This window comes from Mauremys reevesii, linkage group 12 (genome assembly GCF_016161935.1).
Source record: "Mauremys reevesii isolate NIE-2019 linkage group 12, ASM1616193v1, whole genome shotgun sequence".
NCBI classification, from domain to species: Eukaryota; Metazoa; Chordata; order Testudines; family Geoemydidae; genus Mauremys; species Mauremys reevesii.
Window position 1 is genome coordinate 10,346,430 of NC_052634.1, and position 18,787 is coordinate 10,365,216.

The 18,787-nt window shown below is 51.7% G+C and overlaps 1 protein-coding gene across 8 annotated transcripts in view; it reads left to right on the plus strand.

Moving 5' to 3' along the window:
* IGSF9B (immunoglobulin superfamily member 9B) overlaps positions 1 to 18,787 on the plus strand; it is a 151,244-nt gene that overhangs the window by 37,911 nt on the left and 94,546 nt on the right. For 5 of the 8 annotated variants that reach the window (XM_039496557.1, XM_039496565.1, XM_039496558.1 and 2 more), the window contains exon 1: positions 16,935 to 17,237. The exons of 1 other annotated variant lie outside the window; for it this stretch is intronic. In XM_039496557.1, coding sequence (XP_039352491.1) covers positions 17,159 to 17,237 — 79 coding nt within the window. In that variant the 5' untranslated portion in view covers positions 16,935 to 17,158. Of the gene's footprint in view, positions 1 to 9,409; positions 10,002 to 16,934; positions 17,238 to 17,562; positions 17,635 to 18,787 lie in introns of those variants that run through there. 2 more of the 8 variants (XM_039496563.1, XM_039496560.1) reach the window with 2 other exon arrangements.

An 18,787-nucleotide genomic window follows, 5' to 3' on the forward strand; every position in this document is an offset into this window, starting at 1 on the left:
TTGAGCAGAGAAGGGACGGTGGGCAAGAGCCCTTTTCTTTAAAAGAGAGAAATGGCGAGGGAGGGTGCAGGATGCTGGTGAAAGGCCCTTAGAGACTGATGTCCTGTTTGCTACAGCCTAGGTTCAGTGCGGGGAAGGGGCGCACATGAGCTGTCCCGACGCTGGGCCTCAGCACTGTCCTAGGTGATCAGTTCCAGCAGTAACAAGGAAGATCAGTCTCTCTGGCCCAGGCACGGCTTGGCATCTCTACCACAGCGGCCACGGAGCTGGTGCCCATTGCACTGGGGATTTGTGAAACTTCGTCCCATGAGACTGAGACCCAGCGAACTCAGCCCACCCAGCCTCATAGGAGCCATGCAGGAGCCCCGGCAAACTCAGCCCACCCAGCCTCATAGGAGCCATGCAGGAGCCCCGGCAAACTCAGCCCACCCAGCAGCCACCTCGGACTGTTTCCATGTGCTGACCTGAGTGCAATCTGCAGGCACGGCCCACATGAGGGGAGGGCTATTATAGCACCCAGGGTAGATGGGGAGGGCATGAATATGTGCCCCTGGGCCCTCATCAGTGGCTGCCCCTGAACACCTTAACAAAGGCTGCTTTGAGCTTCCCGAAGCCTCTTGGCCAGTCTCCAGAGAGCCCTTCTGTGCGGCAGCAGGACTTCTTTCCCAGCACAGCTTCCCAGCTCGAGCAGAGCTAAGAACTGGTTTGTTGGTTCGGTAGCTGACCCCAACATCCCCCCAGTAAAAGCTGGGCCCCCTTGAACTAAAACACAGCTTTTGGGGAGTTTCTTACCAAAATCACACACATCCAGCAATGGTGTTTGGGTTGAAAGGAACGTCGATCTGCATCGATCCCAGCCCTTCCCTGGGGAATGCGTCTTGAACCATCCCTGTCCCCTGAGTAACCTTGGGTGCTGGCCAGGAAAGGGGGGGGGGGCTGTTCCCAGCCAGACCCATCCCCCGCTCTGCTGGCTCCCTTCCCTAGTTCTGCTGCCACAGGCCGGCTTTGCTGCACCTCAGTGTCTTGCTCTCTGAAGCTCCCGGCCGGGATCCCAGAAATCTCCTCGCGTGGGCAGTGCCTGACCCAGGCCAAACGGGATGCCTCGTTCAAGGGGCATTGGTACCAGCAGCCCTGAACAGCTTGTTCTTGCTTGCCTGCCCTGTCTTTTCCTCTCGTGGGGGGAGGAAACCCCTTTCTCAGCTCCCCCATGAGCAGAGGGCACCTCGGGTTCCCAAACAAGTCCTGGAATCTGCAGGGCCGCTCGGTGCAAAGGCTTCGGGGTGAGATGGTGGCACCTGCTGCGTAGCACGGTGGGTGCAGGCTGGGCTGCCCCGTTGGCTAACTGTCGGGAGGGAGCCAAGGGGGAACACAAACCCCCTTCCAGGGGGTATATCATGAGCCCCATTTAACAAAGGGGGGGAGTGACCTGCAGGTTGGGAAGGTACTTGCCCAAGGTGTCAGAGCCAGGAGTAGAGCCCAGAAGTCCTGGCTCCCAGCCCCCTCCCCTGCACTAACTACTAGGATTCATTTCCTTTGTATGTGCTTTATAGTCCCTGGAAAGGCTAAACGGCGGCCAAAGGAAGTAAAGATGAAGGAAGAGTGAGGCAAAAATGTGGCTGCATTGATCCAGAGCCTGCTGTTTGTCCCATTCCTCCTCCGTCCCTCAAGCAAGGGTGATTCTGTCTGTCTGGCATTCATCCAGACTTGTCTGCCCCCAGGGAGGTGCCCTGAGAGGCTGGGGAGCCCCTTGAATAATGATCAGCTTGGCTGCCTCCTTGTCATTCAATGACGCCCTTGTGCTTCTTGTCTGCAGGATGGAGCTGGAGATGCCAAGCGGAGGGTGAACTGGAGGCCAAGCACAGGCCATAAATAACCCCTTCTACAGCCAGCCCATCTCCAGTCATGGAGCCCTGGCCTTGTGCATGGGCTCCTCCCAGCTCATTGCATTCGGAGGGGTCTGGATGGAGGCGCATGCACGCTCTCCTCGCTTGTTTGCCACGTTCTCTCCATTCCCTCACCTCATTTTCTCTCCTTTCTCCTTGTCTCTCTCCCTCCATCTCTTCCTCGTTGTTTTCCCCTATCTTCTGCCGTTTCACACTTCCCCTGGGCTTCTCCTTCTCTCTCTCCATCCTTCTCTCTTTCTCCCCTGTCTCTTTACCTCCCCACCCCTTTCTCTTCACTCCATTCACCTGCTCCAACCCATGTGTCTTGTTCCTTTTAAACCCTTTGATGGCTTCCTCCCTGATGTCACTGGGAATGCAAGAGACAGGGTAGGCTGGGTTAGATACACCAGCTCTCACTTCCCCACGGGAACACCGGGGACACCAGCCCCACTAGACAGGCTCTTTGAGCAATGTTCTGCTTCTCTCCTCCCTGCAGCTGGGGCATCAGGGCATCAGCTGGAGAGCACATGACATCCTTAGGCTGTTTTCCTTCAGTCTGTGTATTGGCCTCGGAGTGACACAGCAGTGAGAGCTGTGCCTTTGCTTCCTCCGAGCTGAACTCTCTTTGATGAAGCCGCCTGGCCCCTCGGAAGTGGCATTGGATCTGGGAGAGACAGCTGTCAAAAGGATCTGCATTGGGTGCCATCCGTTCCTCCAGCCCATGAGGCATGAAGGCCAGGGAGGGAAGCAGCCGTGTTTCAAGCTCAGCTGGGTTTCTTTGGTAAGCAAAGGAGAGCGATGATTGCAGAGTGAATCTCAGCCTGTTTTCCCTGAGTTTGATGCGGCGAGAAGCGGAGAATCAGCCCAGGAGAGATCAAGGAGCCAGCCTCCAGGAAAATAGGCATGAATGAAAGGAAGAGAAGTTGGCTCATGGCCTTTCGCTCCCCAGGATTTATCAGCTCAAGATGCAGGTGAAAGGTCTACCCTGCATTTGAATGCCCATGAGTGGGATTGTGGCGGAGTCCATTTGACTCCAGTTCACAGGGCTTGGGCTGCTGGGTTAAAAATAGCCCTGCAGACATTCGGGTTTGGGCTGGGGCTTGGACTCCGAGACGCCGCAGGCCGAGCCCAAGTCAGCCAACCTGGGCCAGCTGCGGATCTTCCATTACAGTGTAGACATTCCCTAGAGGCCCCACTCATGCTTGGGATGATGCTTGCTGCTCCTTCGGCCCGATACGCCGGCTTTGTCTCTTCCTAAGCATGGTGACTTGCAAAGAGTCAGAATTGTGTCTGGGCCTGCTTGTGTCTCTTACTGTCATGCCTGGGCTGCCCTTACACAGCTCTGGGGGATGGGGGAGTATTGCCTGAGGGAGTGGAGAGGGTTAATTCAGTCCCTCCCCTGCCTCTTGTTGTTAGATGGAATAAATGGGCCCAGAGAGTCAAAGGTGTTAGAATACCCACCTGACCCTGTCAGACTCCAACATTAAACAGTTTTAAACAAGGTTCAGAGGTTGGTATACAGAGACCTGAGCCTGCTCTGTCCTATGGCAAATGCATCACTAACAATCCTTGAAAGCTTTTATCACAGCTACTAAAAAGAAGGGAAAGGAGTTAAAGCATTTGAAATGTAAATCATTAAAGAAGCCTTTCTTTTTAACAATTTCCCTTTAGCTGGAGCGAGTTTTTAGAAAGGAAAACTCCTTTGTTTCTTAGCTGGTAGTGCAGATGACACTAAACTGGGAGAAGTGGTAGATACACTGGAGGGTAGGGATAGGATACAGAGGGACCTAGACAGACTAGAGGATTGGGCCAAAAGAAACCTGATGAGGTTCAACAAGGACAAGTGCGGAGTCCTGCACTTAGGATGGAAGAATCCCATGCACTGCTACAGACTAGGGACCGAATGGCTAGGCAGTAGTTCTGCAGAAAAGGACCTAGGGGTTACAGTGGACGAGAAGCTGGATATGAGTCGACAGTGTGCCCTTGTTGCCAAGAAGGCTAACGGCATTTTGGGCTGTATAAGTAGAGGCATTGCCAGCAGATCGAGGGATGTGATCATTCCCCTCTATTTGACATTGGTGAGGCCTCATCTGGAGTACTGTGTCCAGTTTTGGGCCCCACACTACAAAAAGGATGTGGAAAAATTGGAAAGAGTCCAGCGGAGGGCAACAAAAATGATTAGGGGGCTGGAGCACCTGACTTAGGAAGAGAGCTGAGGGAACTGGGATTTTTTCTTCTGCAGAAGAGAAGAATGAGGGAGGATTTGATAGCTGCTTTCAACTACCTGACGGGGGGTCCAAAGAGGATGGCTCTAGACTGTTCTCAGTGGTAGCAGATGACAGAACAAGGAGTAATAGTCTCAAGTTGCTGTAGGGGAGGTCTAAGTTGGATATTAGGAAAAACTTTTTCACTAGGAAGGTGGTGAAGCACTGGAATGGGTTACCTAGGGAGGTGGTGGAATCTCCTTCCTTAGAAGTTTTTAAGGTCAGGCTTGACAAAGCCCTGGCTGGGATGATTTAGTGGGTGTTGGCCCTGCTTTGAGTAGGGGGTTGGACTAGATGACCTCCTGAGGTCCCTTCCACCCCTGATATTCTATGATCAAAGATGGTGGTAACTGTCTGGGGGACAGCGACATTGTGACTTGAAATGGGCTGGAGCTATTACTGCCTCTGTTCAAGTCTGATCCGGTTTCCTAGCAGGCAAAGCCAGACAAATGCAGGCAAAAGCAGGAGAGAAACAAACAGCAGAGATGGAAAATGCAGGTTCTGCCTCTGAGGTTGCCTTTGACTTGTAACCTCACTGTTGAAAAACACAGGCCCAGCACATGGTCTTGTCAGACGCGCTGAGACCTGGCACACTTGTACTAGCAGAGGGCTGTTTGGGGCACTGCATTTGGCGGCTTACAGCATTGTTGACAAATGTACATTCTTGGCCAGCTAAGCCAGACTCCTTAGACAGAAGGCAAAAAGGGAGAGGTAGGAAAGAGAAGACACAGAAGGAAAAGGACACACGGGGCAGGTTTGTGTGGGGAAGTGGCAGTCTCACATTCCTGGTAGTGGTTGGGATTAGTTGGAGCCAGTAGAGGTGGTGGTGTCATCCGGCTCCCTCCCTCTGGTCTGGTCAGGATTAGGGTGAAGGTTTAGGGTCCCAGAGGAGTGGGGGTGGCAGCTGTGATGGTGAAGCTAGTTCCTTCCACTTCCTCTAGTCAGCCAGCGTAGCAGTAGCCGCTGTCTGTTGATCCATATTTTCCTCCCAAAATCTGATTTTTAAGAAACCCAAAAGGGAGTGATGGGAAGAAGAAGCCCCTCCTCTTGTTGTTTTGTCTACCAATTAGGCCTAATTTCCGAGACACCAATTTTGGTTCATTAATTTTCAGTCTCACGCTGTTCTTGTTTACCAGGCATGATCTTAGGACAGTCCTTGAATCAGTCGGCCTTTTTGTTTGGACCAATTCAGTCTTTCTGCCTCTCTCTTTTGCATGTTATCCCACCAACACTTGTAGAGTATAGTGACGTCTTAGGAACGTACACTCATGCTCACAATCAAGGTACGGTTGCAGGTCCAATTATCATAAGACTCCTCAGCTGGACCCTGCTGCTCCCAGCTTTGTCCACAGTGACTGTATAGTTCACACCCTCAGAGATCCGCTCTGCTCAGCCCTTGGCTTTCATTTCCTGGCAGAGGGGGTGGTCACTTCTTCAGTTGGCTTTTTCCTTATTCAGATGACAGTGAAGAGCTAGCGAGGTGATCTAGCCTCAAATGATCAGTCAGGGTCTCACTCACTTTCCTCTGCTCTGCTACCTACTGGGGAGGGAACCCAGACTCCTTGGTCACTGTCTGGGGGTTCTGCCAATTGGGGACTGAACCCATGGCCCTAGTTACTGTCCAAAGGTTCTGCCAGCTGGAGATTGAACCTTCAGGAGCTGTTGGCCATGGTGCAGGAATGTTTTGTTTTCCAGGTGTTTCTTGGTCTCTCCCGCTCTAGCGGCTGGAATTACAGAGCCCACGTGAGTTGGGGAGCAAGACACCATTTGTGTATCCTGCACAGCACTGTAACTCAGGCCAGGAGCCCTGGTGATTCATAGGCAGCAGCTCCAAAAGACAGTAGGGGTCTCTCCCTCTGGGCTCATCTATTAGAAGCGTGTCTCTCCTGGAAGCCTGACAGTTAGAGTGGGGCTGGTCTCCTCACCTGTGGGCGTTGTGCATCCCTCTGAGGACAGGCGGTGCAGGGAGCAGTCAAAGCGGGGAGGACTCTTGGTGCTAGAGATCCAGGTCTTGTGATTCAGGAACAGCAGTACTTTGTGTTAAGGGATCAGGAAAGGAAGCGGGGGCTAGAGATTAGGAGGAGGAACCGGGCATCTGGCTCTGAGGCCTGCTCCCCGTTCAGCCGCTGACTCCCTGGATGACTTGGACAAGTCACTTGCTCTCGCTGGACAAGATTTTCTAAAATGCTCTAGGGCCAGGTTTTCAAGTGCTCAGCACCCAAAATTGGGGCCAGATTCTCCAAACAACTCAGCTCCCACTATGCTGAGCACTACGGGAAATCCGGCCATTTGATTTTGGAGCCTAAATGGGATCGGAGCACTTTTGAAAATCAGGACCTTAGTGCCTCAGATTCCCCACGTGGAAAAAAAATATGGAAATAATGCTACTTACCTGACAGCCAGGGCTGTTGTGAGGCCTAATTCATACGTCTTTAAAACGTCTTTGAGATCCTCCGATGAGAAGCGCTGGAGATGTGCAAAGTATCGTTGTCATCGTCATAATGAATGAAGTCAGCCCAGTCTCAGTGCGGTTTGTAAGCCGTCTAAGAGCACTGTACTCACCCTATGGCTCCCCGGTTTGATTACATATCGTCCCAGCGCATCATTATGTAGGTGGCAAATGTAGCAGTGCTGGGATTGCTGCATGAGCCCATGATCTAGATAATATTACACCACAGTTACATCTGAGATGGAAAGCAGTTACAGTGCAATTAATGTCACTGAACAGAACATGCTTCAGCTCCACCCCCTGCCTTCAATGGAGCTCCTGGGTTTACTCATCCAATCAGAGATGCTGTACGCGTGGGTTAGAAACGTCCCGGCATGACTGTGCTGTTGCAATCTGTAGAGGAAGGGGAGTAGCTTTGGGGCCAGATCCTCAGCTGCTGTAGGTGTAGCCACGTTGTGCCCGATTCTCCACAGGCATCATTGTGTCGTCATTTCACACCAGTGCAAACTGGCATGCTAGAGCATTAAACTCACTTTGCACTGGGGCAGACGGCTACCCAAGATGGAGGGTAACGGAGACAGTGGCCCACCGCCTTCAACGGAGCGACTCCAATTGACACCCATTGCTGTGCAGAGAATGTAGGACCCATGTGAACACCAGAATCTCTCACCTCCCCATTTCCTTTTACAAAAACCTATCTGCTCTGAGGTTGAGCTCTGTGTTGCTTTCCTGAAAGGGACATCGGGCGGATACAAATCAGGGCACCTGATTCTCCCCCCTGTGGGCCCAGGGCCAGTGAGGAGTCACTGCCGTGAAGAAAGGTGAGCTGGAGCAGTGCAAACTGCTCTAAGTGACAGGAGAGTCGGGCTCTGTATGCGATATCTTGTTCAGCATCTTTCCCCGGGTTGCTGATGATGCCCTACGGGGCAAATTGTAGCTGCCCTGAATGTATATTCTGTATGGGACAGGAGGAGAGCCACATGCAGGGCCTAACATCCTAGAGCACTTGTGTACAATGTAGCTGATGGCATGGACTGAATGCAAGTGGGGCGGCTGCTGCATTTATCAGGGCTGCACCCTCAGAGTGCACTGAGGGCATCAGGTAGTGGTGGGAGTGCAGCGCTGTGGGGGAGTGCACGTTCCCCCTTTGCTGCTGGTGCAGCAAGTGCCAATGCTCTATGCGCTGTCCCCAGTGCCCTGTGCAGACCTGGTCCCCCTCCACCACTGCTGCAGGGCTCCCCGGCTCAGCCTTTCCCTGCCCCTGATGGCTGAGAGCTGTGACTCAGCCCTAAGTTACTAACATGGCAAGGATATTAAAGCTGAATTCCCCTTTCCCCGTGGAGGCTGTTTGTTTTTCTTTGCAGCCCTTCCCTTAGTTTAGTTAGGGAGCCATTCATTCCTGGCCTGCACGGGGGTGGATCTCAGCCCAGTGATGCTAAACCCGTCGGCTTCACTTCCTGGCAAGGCTGTTGGGTTTGAGCTTCCTTCACAGTGGAAGGAAGGTTAATGACTCTTATGATTTTAAAATTTATTTTTGTGTTTTACAGATGCAGGGGGGGAAAAACTGCCAAAAGGAACTGAGATTATAGGAAATTTTTTTTTAAAAGACTTTGTGTAAAGGACCTGAGGCCGTTTCTAACTGTGGCTGAAACGGAACGAAGCGCTTGAGCGTGCTTACCCACAACAAGGCGCATTAAGCATATGCGTAAAGTCAAACACTCGCTCAAGTGCTTTGCTCAATCAGGGCCAGTCTCCTAGGCCCCGATCCTGCATTGGGCCCTTGTCCCAGCGTAGACCCCACAGATGCCCATGTGTCTCTGGGGAGGCCCTGCAGTCCACTTGCATGGGGCAGTGAAGATGAGTCCGGGGTTAGACCCCGGGAAGGATCCGACGGGAAGTGATTTATCTTTTTCAGGGATTTATTTTTCTGTAACGTTCTGATATTTTCTCTGACGATGAGGTTTGGATGACCTCACTAAAGAAATAAAACTGTAAGGTCTGACCGTCCCAGTCGTCTCCATGGGTAATGCAGCCTGTGACCCAGGTGCCAGCTGAGTTGGAAAACTTGGGGCCTGATCTTGCACCTTCAATTTCTTTTGAAGTCAGTGGGACTGAGCATGCTCAGCATCCAGCAGGAACAAACCCATTTTTGTATGACTTCAATGGACTTTGGGTCAGGCCTGTGGCATTTTATGCACAATGGGCCGGATCCTGCCCCCACTGCAGTTAACGGGAGTTTTGCTATTGACTTCAGCACAGCGAGATCAAGTCAAACGAGTCCAACCTTACACCCTTTACTCCCCTGAGGAGGAGTCCCCCACAGAAGTGAATGTGACTGCTCATGTGAGGAAAGCAGTAAGGAGTTATCCTAATGGAACTTTTTGTGTGAGTAAATATCACACACGTGAACAAAGCTTGCAGGATTGGGCCCAATGACTGCTTGAATCCTGCTTTTCCTCCTCCCTGAAGCGTTAGGAATTTGCCTCCACTCCACCAGAAGGCATTTTCTCCACTTCTCTCGGGCCAAGTGGAAATGCAGAGGAGAGGGGAGACTAAGAGATGGTTTTGTTACAAAATTGACAAGATAAGACTGGGGTTTATATTACCAAAGCTGAATCCTTAGATGAGGTTATCAAGACATGACACACGATTCCTACAGCCTGATACGGTGACTGTTCCACAAAGTCAGTCTACTGGTGGGATTGATGACTAACGCCATACGGTAGAAACTGGCTGATGAGAGGGAGAGTTGCAAATCTGATTCAATTGACCCTCCCTGCATGAATTACCATGTCTCTCTTTAAATACCACAGGTGGATTGTTCCGAGACTTGGTGCCAGAGAAGGAGAGGAACGTCAGAAGAGTCGCGTGTGCGAGCCAGCTGCTACTATGAGCCAGGAATGAGCAGCTGATCACCCAGGGAAAGTGAAAGGAGAAATGCGCCTAATAGAAAAGACCCAGCGCAAGCCACATGCAGACTTGAGCCTGTTTGACCGTTTGTCCTTCAAAAGCTCAGTCAAGGGGCTGTTTGGTATTTCAGATCACAGCTTTGCTGTATTCACAGTGACACTTAAGGCTGGCTCAGCATTTCCATTTTAAGCTCTCATTTTCAGGGGGCTTGTGTGTGCTGGGGAAAAAAAGCACCCGCCCCTGATCCCATCACTCTCAGGGATGCAGCATGGATGGGGAGCCCCCCCGCTCTGAGAACTGAGCTGGGGGGAGGACAGCTGTGAGATAATCAGATCTGATGCGTGGGGTACAGAACCCCCTGAAATGTGGGCTGCTATGGGACGCTGTGCCCTTCCCCCAAACATGGGACGCAGATTCCTGACAAGTAGGATACAGATCTCCCTGTGGATCAAGCACTAAGACATTAATGTCCTGATCTTGCAAACACTTACACGTGTGAGTAATTTTATGCAAATACAATGAAATTTCCCCATTGGTACAGGGCAGCACATTAAGCCCCCGTTGAAGGCTTAAGTGACATACTGACCTCACCAGGCCCCCTGTGCAGGGGTGGATTTCACCCGTTGAGTTGTCCCACTAGTTCTGTGCCTAAATGTTTGCAGGATCAGGGCCTCAGCGTGTTCTTTTGTGATGGAGGCCTGGGGTCCTGCCAGTCCACCATTACCAGGAGATTGGCCCTCTGGCACATGCAAGGCCCTGCCAGCATGCCTCTTCCAGAGTCCCATGAAAGCAGATGATTTGGGGGATTCCAGATGGAACACATGAATGAATGGGATCACATGACTGCCTCTGCGGATTGCATGAAGCAGAGCTCTGAGCTCTCTCTGGAAGAAGTCAGGTGTGGTGGGGGTTTTAGAAAGACAGCCCTCAGGAGCAGGCTTGTGTTGCGTAGAACTTTATCTGTTAAACCAAACTCCAGAAGGGAAAATATAATTTGGAAGCCCTAGCTAGGTACTGTTTGACTTACAGAAAGGAAACTGAGGCCTGGCCAGACCAGTGATGGGGAAGGTAGTAAGCTGACCCTGTTGCATCTCTCTCAGCATGTGAGAGGCCAGAATCTGAGCCCAGGTGTTTTCTAAGGATCCTGGCCAGTCCTCTGCTCTGTGTAATGCAGAGAGGCAGCTTATCAGCTATCGTAAATCAGCGCAGCTGTATTGATGCATATGCAGCTACGTGCGTTTGCACCGCTGAGTCTGCTGCTGAATCTATTCTAAGTGTGTTGGTTGTAATCTTGGGAAAAAAAAACTTTTTTTATACTCCTTGTTATTTAAAGATGGTTTAAATTTAACAGTGGCCAGTTGTCAACTGACTCATCCATAATTAGCATGACATGGTTGTGGTGTATTTTTGGTTGTGGGATAGAAGCAGCAGGGAAAGGCCACGTTATTGAAGTTTCAATCCTGATGTTTGGTGAGTTTGTTTTTTTCTCCCAATGACTTTGAATATACGGATTTTACGGCTCCTCGGAGGCAGCCGGCACAACAGATTAGTGGGTAGTGGTTCCAAAGGGGACAGGCTCCACAGGTCAGCGAGGGGAAAAGGGGAGAGAGAGATGGGAGCTGGGTATGTCCTCGTTTTGCTGCTGAAAGTTCAGTTATTTAAAAAGTGCCTCAATGGAGGTTTACGCCCTGGAGTTGCCCCAGCTCGCTGGGCAGGGACATTTCTAGCTTCAGGAATGAGTGCGTGTCCCCCATCAAAGCCATGGTACCTTTGTCTGTCCCAACTGGTCATCTGTCTCCAGAGGGGATGGGGTCTAAGGTTCTACCTTGTGGGACCAGCTGATGGGGCTGCCTTGCGGGGGGTGGAGTTAAAGGACGTGGCATGGGTGTGTTTTGGCAGTCTTGGCATGGTGGCTGCCATGGCGTGAGGTTTGTGGGGGTGGTGGGATAGGGGGTCGCAGGGCTAGTGTCCTAGACTATTTGTTCCTGCGATGGGATGGACTCTCTCTCTGCCATATGTGAGCTTTGATCAAAGTTATGGGCTAAACCAAGGGGTTGGCTAAATGCCAACCCCCCCAGCTGGCTCTAGTGACACTATCACAGGCTTGAGTAATAACTGGAATCAGGTCTGCGACCCAACCTGCCATGTGCCTGAAACTCCATTCCCAATGGGTGGGGTTCAACCCTATGCTGAGGATCCGCACAAGGCACCACTGTACGGTCTTGGGCAAAAGAGCATTTTGGTGTGTGTTTGTACAATGCCGAGCATGATGGGAGTCCTGGTCCATGGGCTATGGTAATATAAAGTATGCACCACTGAAGCCCTAGGAAATAGAAATCAGGTCTCTTGATTCCTAGTCTGAGCCCTATGGGATGTAATTACTGTAAAAGCCTCATGCTGGCCTTCTGGACAGGCAAGAACACCCCCAGCTCCAGTGAAGTAGGTTTGTGCCATCCTCAGGTGCTGAACACTGGCGTCTCCCATTGACTCCAGTGACAGCTGCAAGTGCTGCTCAGCTGTTCTCTGGAACATGTGTGTTAATGACTTCCGGTCCAGTTCACTCTTGGACTGGCTCTTTGACCTAAACCTGGGGCTCATGGCCCTCATGCCTTTCTCGTATGGCTAAATGGGAGGGGTCTCCTGGCTCGATCCCAGCAGGTTGTGCAGGAACTCTGAGTATAGTCAAGATCGAGACCCACTTACCTAAAGGATGCCATGTGCCCTATTGTCCTCGTTTGATCCTAGCTTGATCCCAAAACCAGACACAGAGTGAAGGGACTCTCCCACCTCTATTTAAATAAATGCAGCTACAAATAGAGATGAAGTGTGAAAACAGCAGGGAAAGAATCTCATATAATTAACAAATTAGACTGGAAAAACAAGGGTGTGAACCGACCCCCATTCTCCAAACTGACGAACATATTTTCAGTCTCTCGATGAATGATGATGGCTCCTTCTTTCTGCTGTTTGGCTCTGAAAGCCACATACCAGCAGCAAGGTTGGTCTGGCTCCATCTATCACAGGCTAATGATGCTTCTGATGCCTCCCAGCTCTGGCTGCGTTAGTATAGGTGTAATTGGTGTTTTTATTTTTCTTAGAATGGGGGCAAAACCGTAGCTAAAAACACCAGGAGTAGCTGTGTCTGGACAGGAAGAATTTTTTTCTTTGCTTAAAGCTGGAACCTACAATGTTGACTCTAACAACTTGTGTAAGTATAAATAAAGTACCAAAAACTCCTCTTCTCTCTGCTCTTCAAAACGTCTTCCTTCCTGTATGTTTCCCTTTAGAGGTGTATCTTTTAACTCGGTAGCAGGACTGGCTACAGTTGGTGTGAAAGATGCTCGATAAAATGTCCTGTTTGCTATTGTAATGTGTGGTCCTGTCCAGTGTTCTGTGTACATAACTGAAAACCCAGGTGCATTCTGGGCTCTGCTCTGGTGCCTAGAGGGATAATGGGGGCTGTAGGTATTATGCCTTAGGAAAATGAGGCTCTTGGCTTGCAAAGTGCAGAGTATTCATATTGCTGAGTGACTATCACTTGCACTTCTTGAAAATCAGGACCAGGCTTCCATGGTTGCTGGGTGCACTGTGCCCACCAGCCACTGAGTTGACGTTAAGAGGTGGGAGTTAAGAAAAGACAAGACATCTGGCTGAGGGAGAGTCATGGGAGGCCTGATCCAAAGCCAGTTGAAGTCGATGCAAAGAGTTGCATTTATATCACTAGGTTTTGGATCAGCCCTTTGATACCAGAGGCGAGTGTATCTGCAAGCTTTCACTTCCTACCTCAGGATTAAGAGCTGAGTCAGAATTTTAAAAGGTCTCGGTTTTGCTAGCAAAGCAAACTCCTTCGAACTTGGGCTAGGGGTGGTGGGAACCTCTGCAAGGTCTCTTCTGGCCTCGGGGTCTCTCTCCCCATAACTGCTTTCATCAGGCCATCTAAAAGCCTGATGCTTAATGAGCATAATTAAGAAAGCTACTGAAACGGGGTGTGTTTTTTACTCCCCAAGCCTTGCCCTGTTCCCCCATGGCTCTCAAAACTGCAGTAACAATCTGCTTTAAGGAACTTTTCTGTCTATTTCCAGGGATCACAAGAGGGAAGAAAATTAAGCTGAAAGGAAGAACATCCGTAATGCAAAATGACATCCCTAAGTAACACACAACTAACATGGCCATTGCAAACATAGCTTGGGTGGGAAGCCAGGTCTCAGGTTCAGTTTGTAGGTGTATTCACAAAGTCACATACTTCTCCCAGTCCATGCCTGGGCTCTCCACTCCCAGCCATGGCCCAGATCCTCTGTCTCCTCACAGCTCTCTGCTCCAAAGACTCCCAAACTGCCTCCTAGCTGGGGTTGTCATCTTGCCAGGAAGCTGAGTGGCCTGCTTAGCCCTGTGATGTGTTTCAGGAGAGGTGAGTCTCTTCAGGATGGTGCTGGGGGCAAGGGTATCTCCCCCGTGGGGCATCTTCAGGAACAAAGGGGTGGGGGTCTCTCCTCACTGTCTCAAAGTCCCTCTCATCTACCCACTAAGATCCCCTCCTCCACCTACCACCTCCTCTGCTGCTCCCTTTATGTCCAGTTAGTGATTTACTGGTATTATGGTACTGCTTGGAAGGCCCCACAGTGCTAGGTGCTGTACATGTCAATAGTGAGAGACTGTTCCCACCCGGCAGATCCTACAATCTAAACCAGTGGTCCCCAACCTTTTCGCCTGGCAGGCGCCAGACAAAGGACTGTGGCGGCGGAGGACCATCTGCCAAAATGCCGCTGAATTTCTGCGGCGTTTCGGCGGCGACGCCTCTCGATGATGCCACTTGCCGCTGACAAGCGATGTCATTGAGAGGTGTCGCCACCAAAACGCCGCAGAAATTCAGTGGCATTTCGGCGGATGCTCCACCACCAGCCAAGACATGGGTGCATTTAGATGCCCCCCGCGGGCACTGAGTGGGGGACCCCTGATCTAAATGGACAGGGCAGACGGTTAGGAGAAAAAGGATGGCTGTCTCCCTTTCCTCGATAGGCTTGTGAGGGAGAGAGAAGGGTCAGATTTTCAAAGGTCTCAGCTCCCTTCTGCATGTCAAAGTGAGTGGTCAGCTGTTCCCAAGAGCTCAGTGCATTGGGTCCTATGGAGCCCCCATGGGAGCGGCTGCGTGCTGAGCACTCCTTTAAACCTGGCTGTGATGCACCCAAGGTCAAGCAGGGAGACTGTGGCAGAGGTAGAAACTGAAGCTCTGGGTCTCAGTCCAGTACCTTAGCTACAAGATCGTCCTCCCTCTTGAATCCGACTGCCCTCGCCTCACCCAGCCTGGTCTTAGTCTCTTCTCCAGAGGTATTTCTGCCTCCTCTCTAGCTATCCCTGAGGTGGCAGAAATACCCCCTACCATGCCCCTACTGCACAGCAGCTCCTCAGTTACTACAGCCCATGTGTTACGAGCAGGGAGGCCTTTAATAGCAGGTAGCTCTCCCCAGATGTGGCTGCTCTAGAAAGCCACTAGAATTGGATCCTGCCAGCCAGGGAGGAGGTCCCTCAATAATTCCCTCTGGGTCTGAGAGGGATGGGGGTGGGATGGGTCTCCTCTCTCTCTCCCAAGAGAGCAGATGGGATGCAGGCTCCTTGGTTATGCCATAGAGGGTGTATGAGAGAATGTTAGTCCACTATGCCCCCTCTTCTATCTGTAAGAGCACAGGAGAGGGGACCATCTCCAGATGACATGGAGGAAGCTGGGGGCTGATGAGGGAGGAGGAGTGTGGGTCCAATAGAGGAGAGAGGATGGTGGGGTGTGCGGCTTTGTGGTCAGGTGGTCTCCTCTGTTCTCCAGGCCTGGGCTTAATGTGCAGTGGGCAGCCAAGCTGAGATCCACCTGTTCCACTGGCTCCTTGGGCAGGGCGGTTTTTTGTCATGGGGAGAAGCTTCCCTTGTGGAGTGCTTGGGTCTATGGGAAAAGGTTTTTAGTCAGAGTGCAGATTCCCGGAGGGAGGGGATGTGGGCTGGGGGACAGAGGGGCCCTTGGTGGGAAGAGCAAGGAGAGGGGCTAGCCGGTTGCTGGGAGGGGGTAGCCACATACCCCTCTTTGAAGGAAGATAAGGAGAGGGAGCAGCAAAGAAGGGGACACCGAGTGGTGATACACAAAGCAGAGGGAACAGAGAGGACAGGGCACCACCTCTTTGTGCAGAGTGGGGGAGGCAGATGGTGAAGGGCACAGAGATAGGAGTGCAGGGCTGGGGGTGACACAGTGGGAAGTGGGCACTGGGGGTGGCAGCACAGTGGGATGGGGGTGGAGGGGAGTAGGTGGCACAGAGGGGAGGTGGCATGGGGAGATGGGGAAGGCAGGGGAAAGGGCAGCACGGTGGGAAGACGGTACGGGGGGCACAGTGTGGCCAAAGGGGAGCGGGTGGCATAGGGGATGGAATGGTCACAGTGGGGGTGCAGGGGAGAGTGGCACAGTGGGATGGGGTTCTGAGGATGGAGGTGGAACAGGGGGATTGGGGTGACAGTGGGGAGCAGGGGAGAGGTGGCACAGGGGCATGGAGGGGGCACAGGCGGGTGAGAGTGACAGTGGGGATGCAGGAAAGAAGGTGGCACAGGGGCATGGAGTACCAGGGATGGGGAACAGGGGAATGGAGGGGGGAATAGGGGGATAGTGGGTGCAGGGGAGAGGGGAACAAGGAGATGGGGTGCTGGGGGTGACAGTGGGGGTGCAGGGGAGAGGGTGGGAACAAGGGGCTGGGGGTGACAGTGGGGATGCAGGGGAAAGGGTGGCATGGGGATGGGGTTCCAGGGATGGAGGAGGAAACAGGCTGCTGGGGTACTGCGGTGGGGGTGGCACAAGGGGCTGGGGTAACAGTGGGGGTGCAGGGGAGAGGGTGGGATGGGGATGGGGATGGGGTACCAGGGGAACAAGGGGCTGGGGTGACAGTGGGGGTGCAGGGGAGAGGGGGGGATGGGGTACCAGGGGAACAAGGGGATGGAGGTGACAGTGGGGGTGCAGGGCATGCGGGTGGCCCAAGGAGGAGCGGTGCAGGCTGGGGGTGGCCCTTCCCCGCCCAGGACTATCAGCAAGCGAGGGAGAAGCGGGCGAAGTTGCCGGGCCCGTGAGGGGCCCTGCCCGCCCCTCTGCAGCCCGGGAGCCCCCGCCTGTCCTGCCGGGCCCTTGCCATGCAGTGTGAGCAGGCGGGGAGGGGGGGCAGAGGCGATCCCGACGCCTTCTCCCTGGCAATGCGCATGATTCTGCGGCTCTGTGCACTGCGCGCTCCAACCCACCTTGAAACGGGGCCTGCCTCCCTCCCTCTGCCCACCGCCCCGGCACTGGCAGCGCCCCAAGCCAATCAACGCCCACTCTCTTTCCCTCCGGCCAATAGACGCCAGGCGGGGGCGGACCAAAGGAGCTAAAGAGCCCAGGCTAGGCTACGCCCTGAGACTTTGGCTGAGCTGTGCCTTAGCTACTAGTGCAGGTGCTTGGTGCATGTCAGGAGAGAGGGAGAGGGGGCTGCAATAGGAAAGGAGGGATGGGGAGAGTGGAGGGGAGGCAGCAGCAAGATCCAGGGATGAGGGCATGAAAAGGGCACCAGGAGGATCCTTTGCACCAGCCAGGGGCTCTGCACTGAATGGTCTCCAGCAAGAAGGGCACTTTTGAGATAGGATGATGCTCCTTATTGATGGTCGGTAGTACTATGATTTGGTATGTGGCCACTTTGATAGCAAGTGTAATCACCACCAGAGGACTTGCAGCTCAAGGTGAGTTGAAGTGCAGCATCTCGCTGCTGTTTCCCCCCTGTCTCCCAGTCCTTCTGCCTCGAGCAAATAGCCTCTCAATCTGCCTGCCCCTCTGTCTCTTTATTTTATTTTTATTTTATTTTTTGCCTGCAACCCCTGAGTTGCAAGCATCTGAGCCTTTTTGTTGTTGTTGCAAGTTTCACTCCGGGAAGGAGGAACTGTCAGGGGGATGGTATAAACTTGCAAATCTAAAGCAGCTGATTTGGGTGCCGGGAAGCTAGTTGTGTGAGTATTTCAAGAGGCTGCCTGCAGGAAAACCTTTTGGTCTGACCAGTAGAAGATGCTTAGAAGAAAGAGCAGTATAGAGAGAGAGAATTTTTCTTTCTCATACTTTTCTGAGGCATCAGAAGAAGCATGAGTTGGTATTTTATTTGTAGCCTGTCTGTTGTATTCTTTGCTACAAGAGCATCTTGAGCTTTTAAGAGCGGTGGTTTCTTTCTTTCGTTCTCTTCCCCCCCCCCCCAATCATTTTTAAAGATGTGGGGAAAGCTTTCAGAGGCTGTAGAGAAATTCCAGGTAGACAAATGTAGAGTTGGCCAATACATTTTATTTATTTATTAAAACGTTATTGTATTAGCCAACAATTTTTTAAAAAAGTGAGCACTCAATTAATGTTGCTATTTTAATAATGCTACTAGGGAGCCGTTGAGGGGCTATTCACTTTTTTTTTATCCTGGAGAAAAATAGCAAAAGGGGGGGAATCCAGTTTAGCAGACAAGGGATTTGTTTCTGCTGGTCACCAGTTAACGGCTCACCTTCTGTGTTAGAAAGACATGACTCTAGAGACCTCTTTTGAAGCCCTAGAATTAATAAGGGGGGGAAAAAACTCTGAGTCCTTTTCCATGTATTTTTTTTAACTTAAAGCTGAGCAAACTTAATTATGTGGCAAATGCCAGGTAGGAAACATTTTTTTCCAATCTGTTGTGGACTTGTAGGTGCTTGTGATCAAATGACAGGTGCAAACTTCTAATAGGAGCTGTTGAAATCGATGCAGTGGGCTTGTTTGGGAGGTGGTGGAGAGGTGGGGGAATGCGAAATCTTATTCAGAGATGTGACTTCAGAGCAAACGTCCTTGCCTTTAGCAACGCGCTGGTAAAATGGGCTGGCTGTTCTGCTATACGGCTACCGGTTACAGCATGAAATGCGACTTGTTTCAAGTGCATTGCTTATGTATGATGGTTAAGTACTTTAAATGATTCCTAATAGTGCCTGGCAAAACAGGGTTTTTTATTCCTTTTAAGGAATCTGCAGAAAAAGAGCTAGAAGTGCCTCGAGCATCTTATGAAAATGCTAATCATGTTAAAATGACCTCCCTGAGGGCAGTCAACCAAAACTCATGAAGTTTATGAAACATTAGCTTGCACACTGCGCTGTGCATTGTGTTCTCGGGATTGGAGTCACTTGAATGCTGCAAAAATCCTCTCGGGGGCTTTGGAATTTTCTCTTTCAAGAAGTGAACCAGATGAGCCGTGGCTGGGAAGGCGAGGAGGCTGTGAGTGACTGATCCCTGT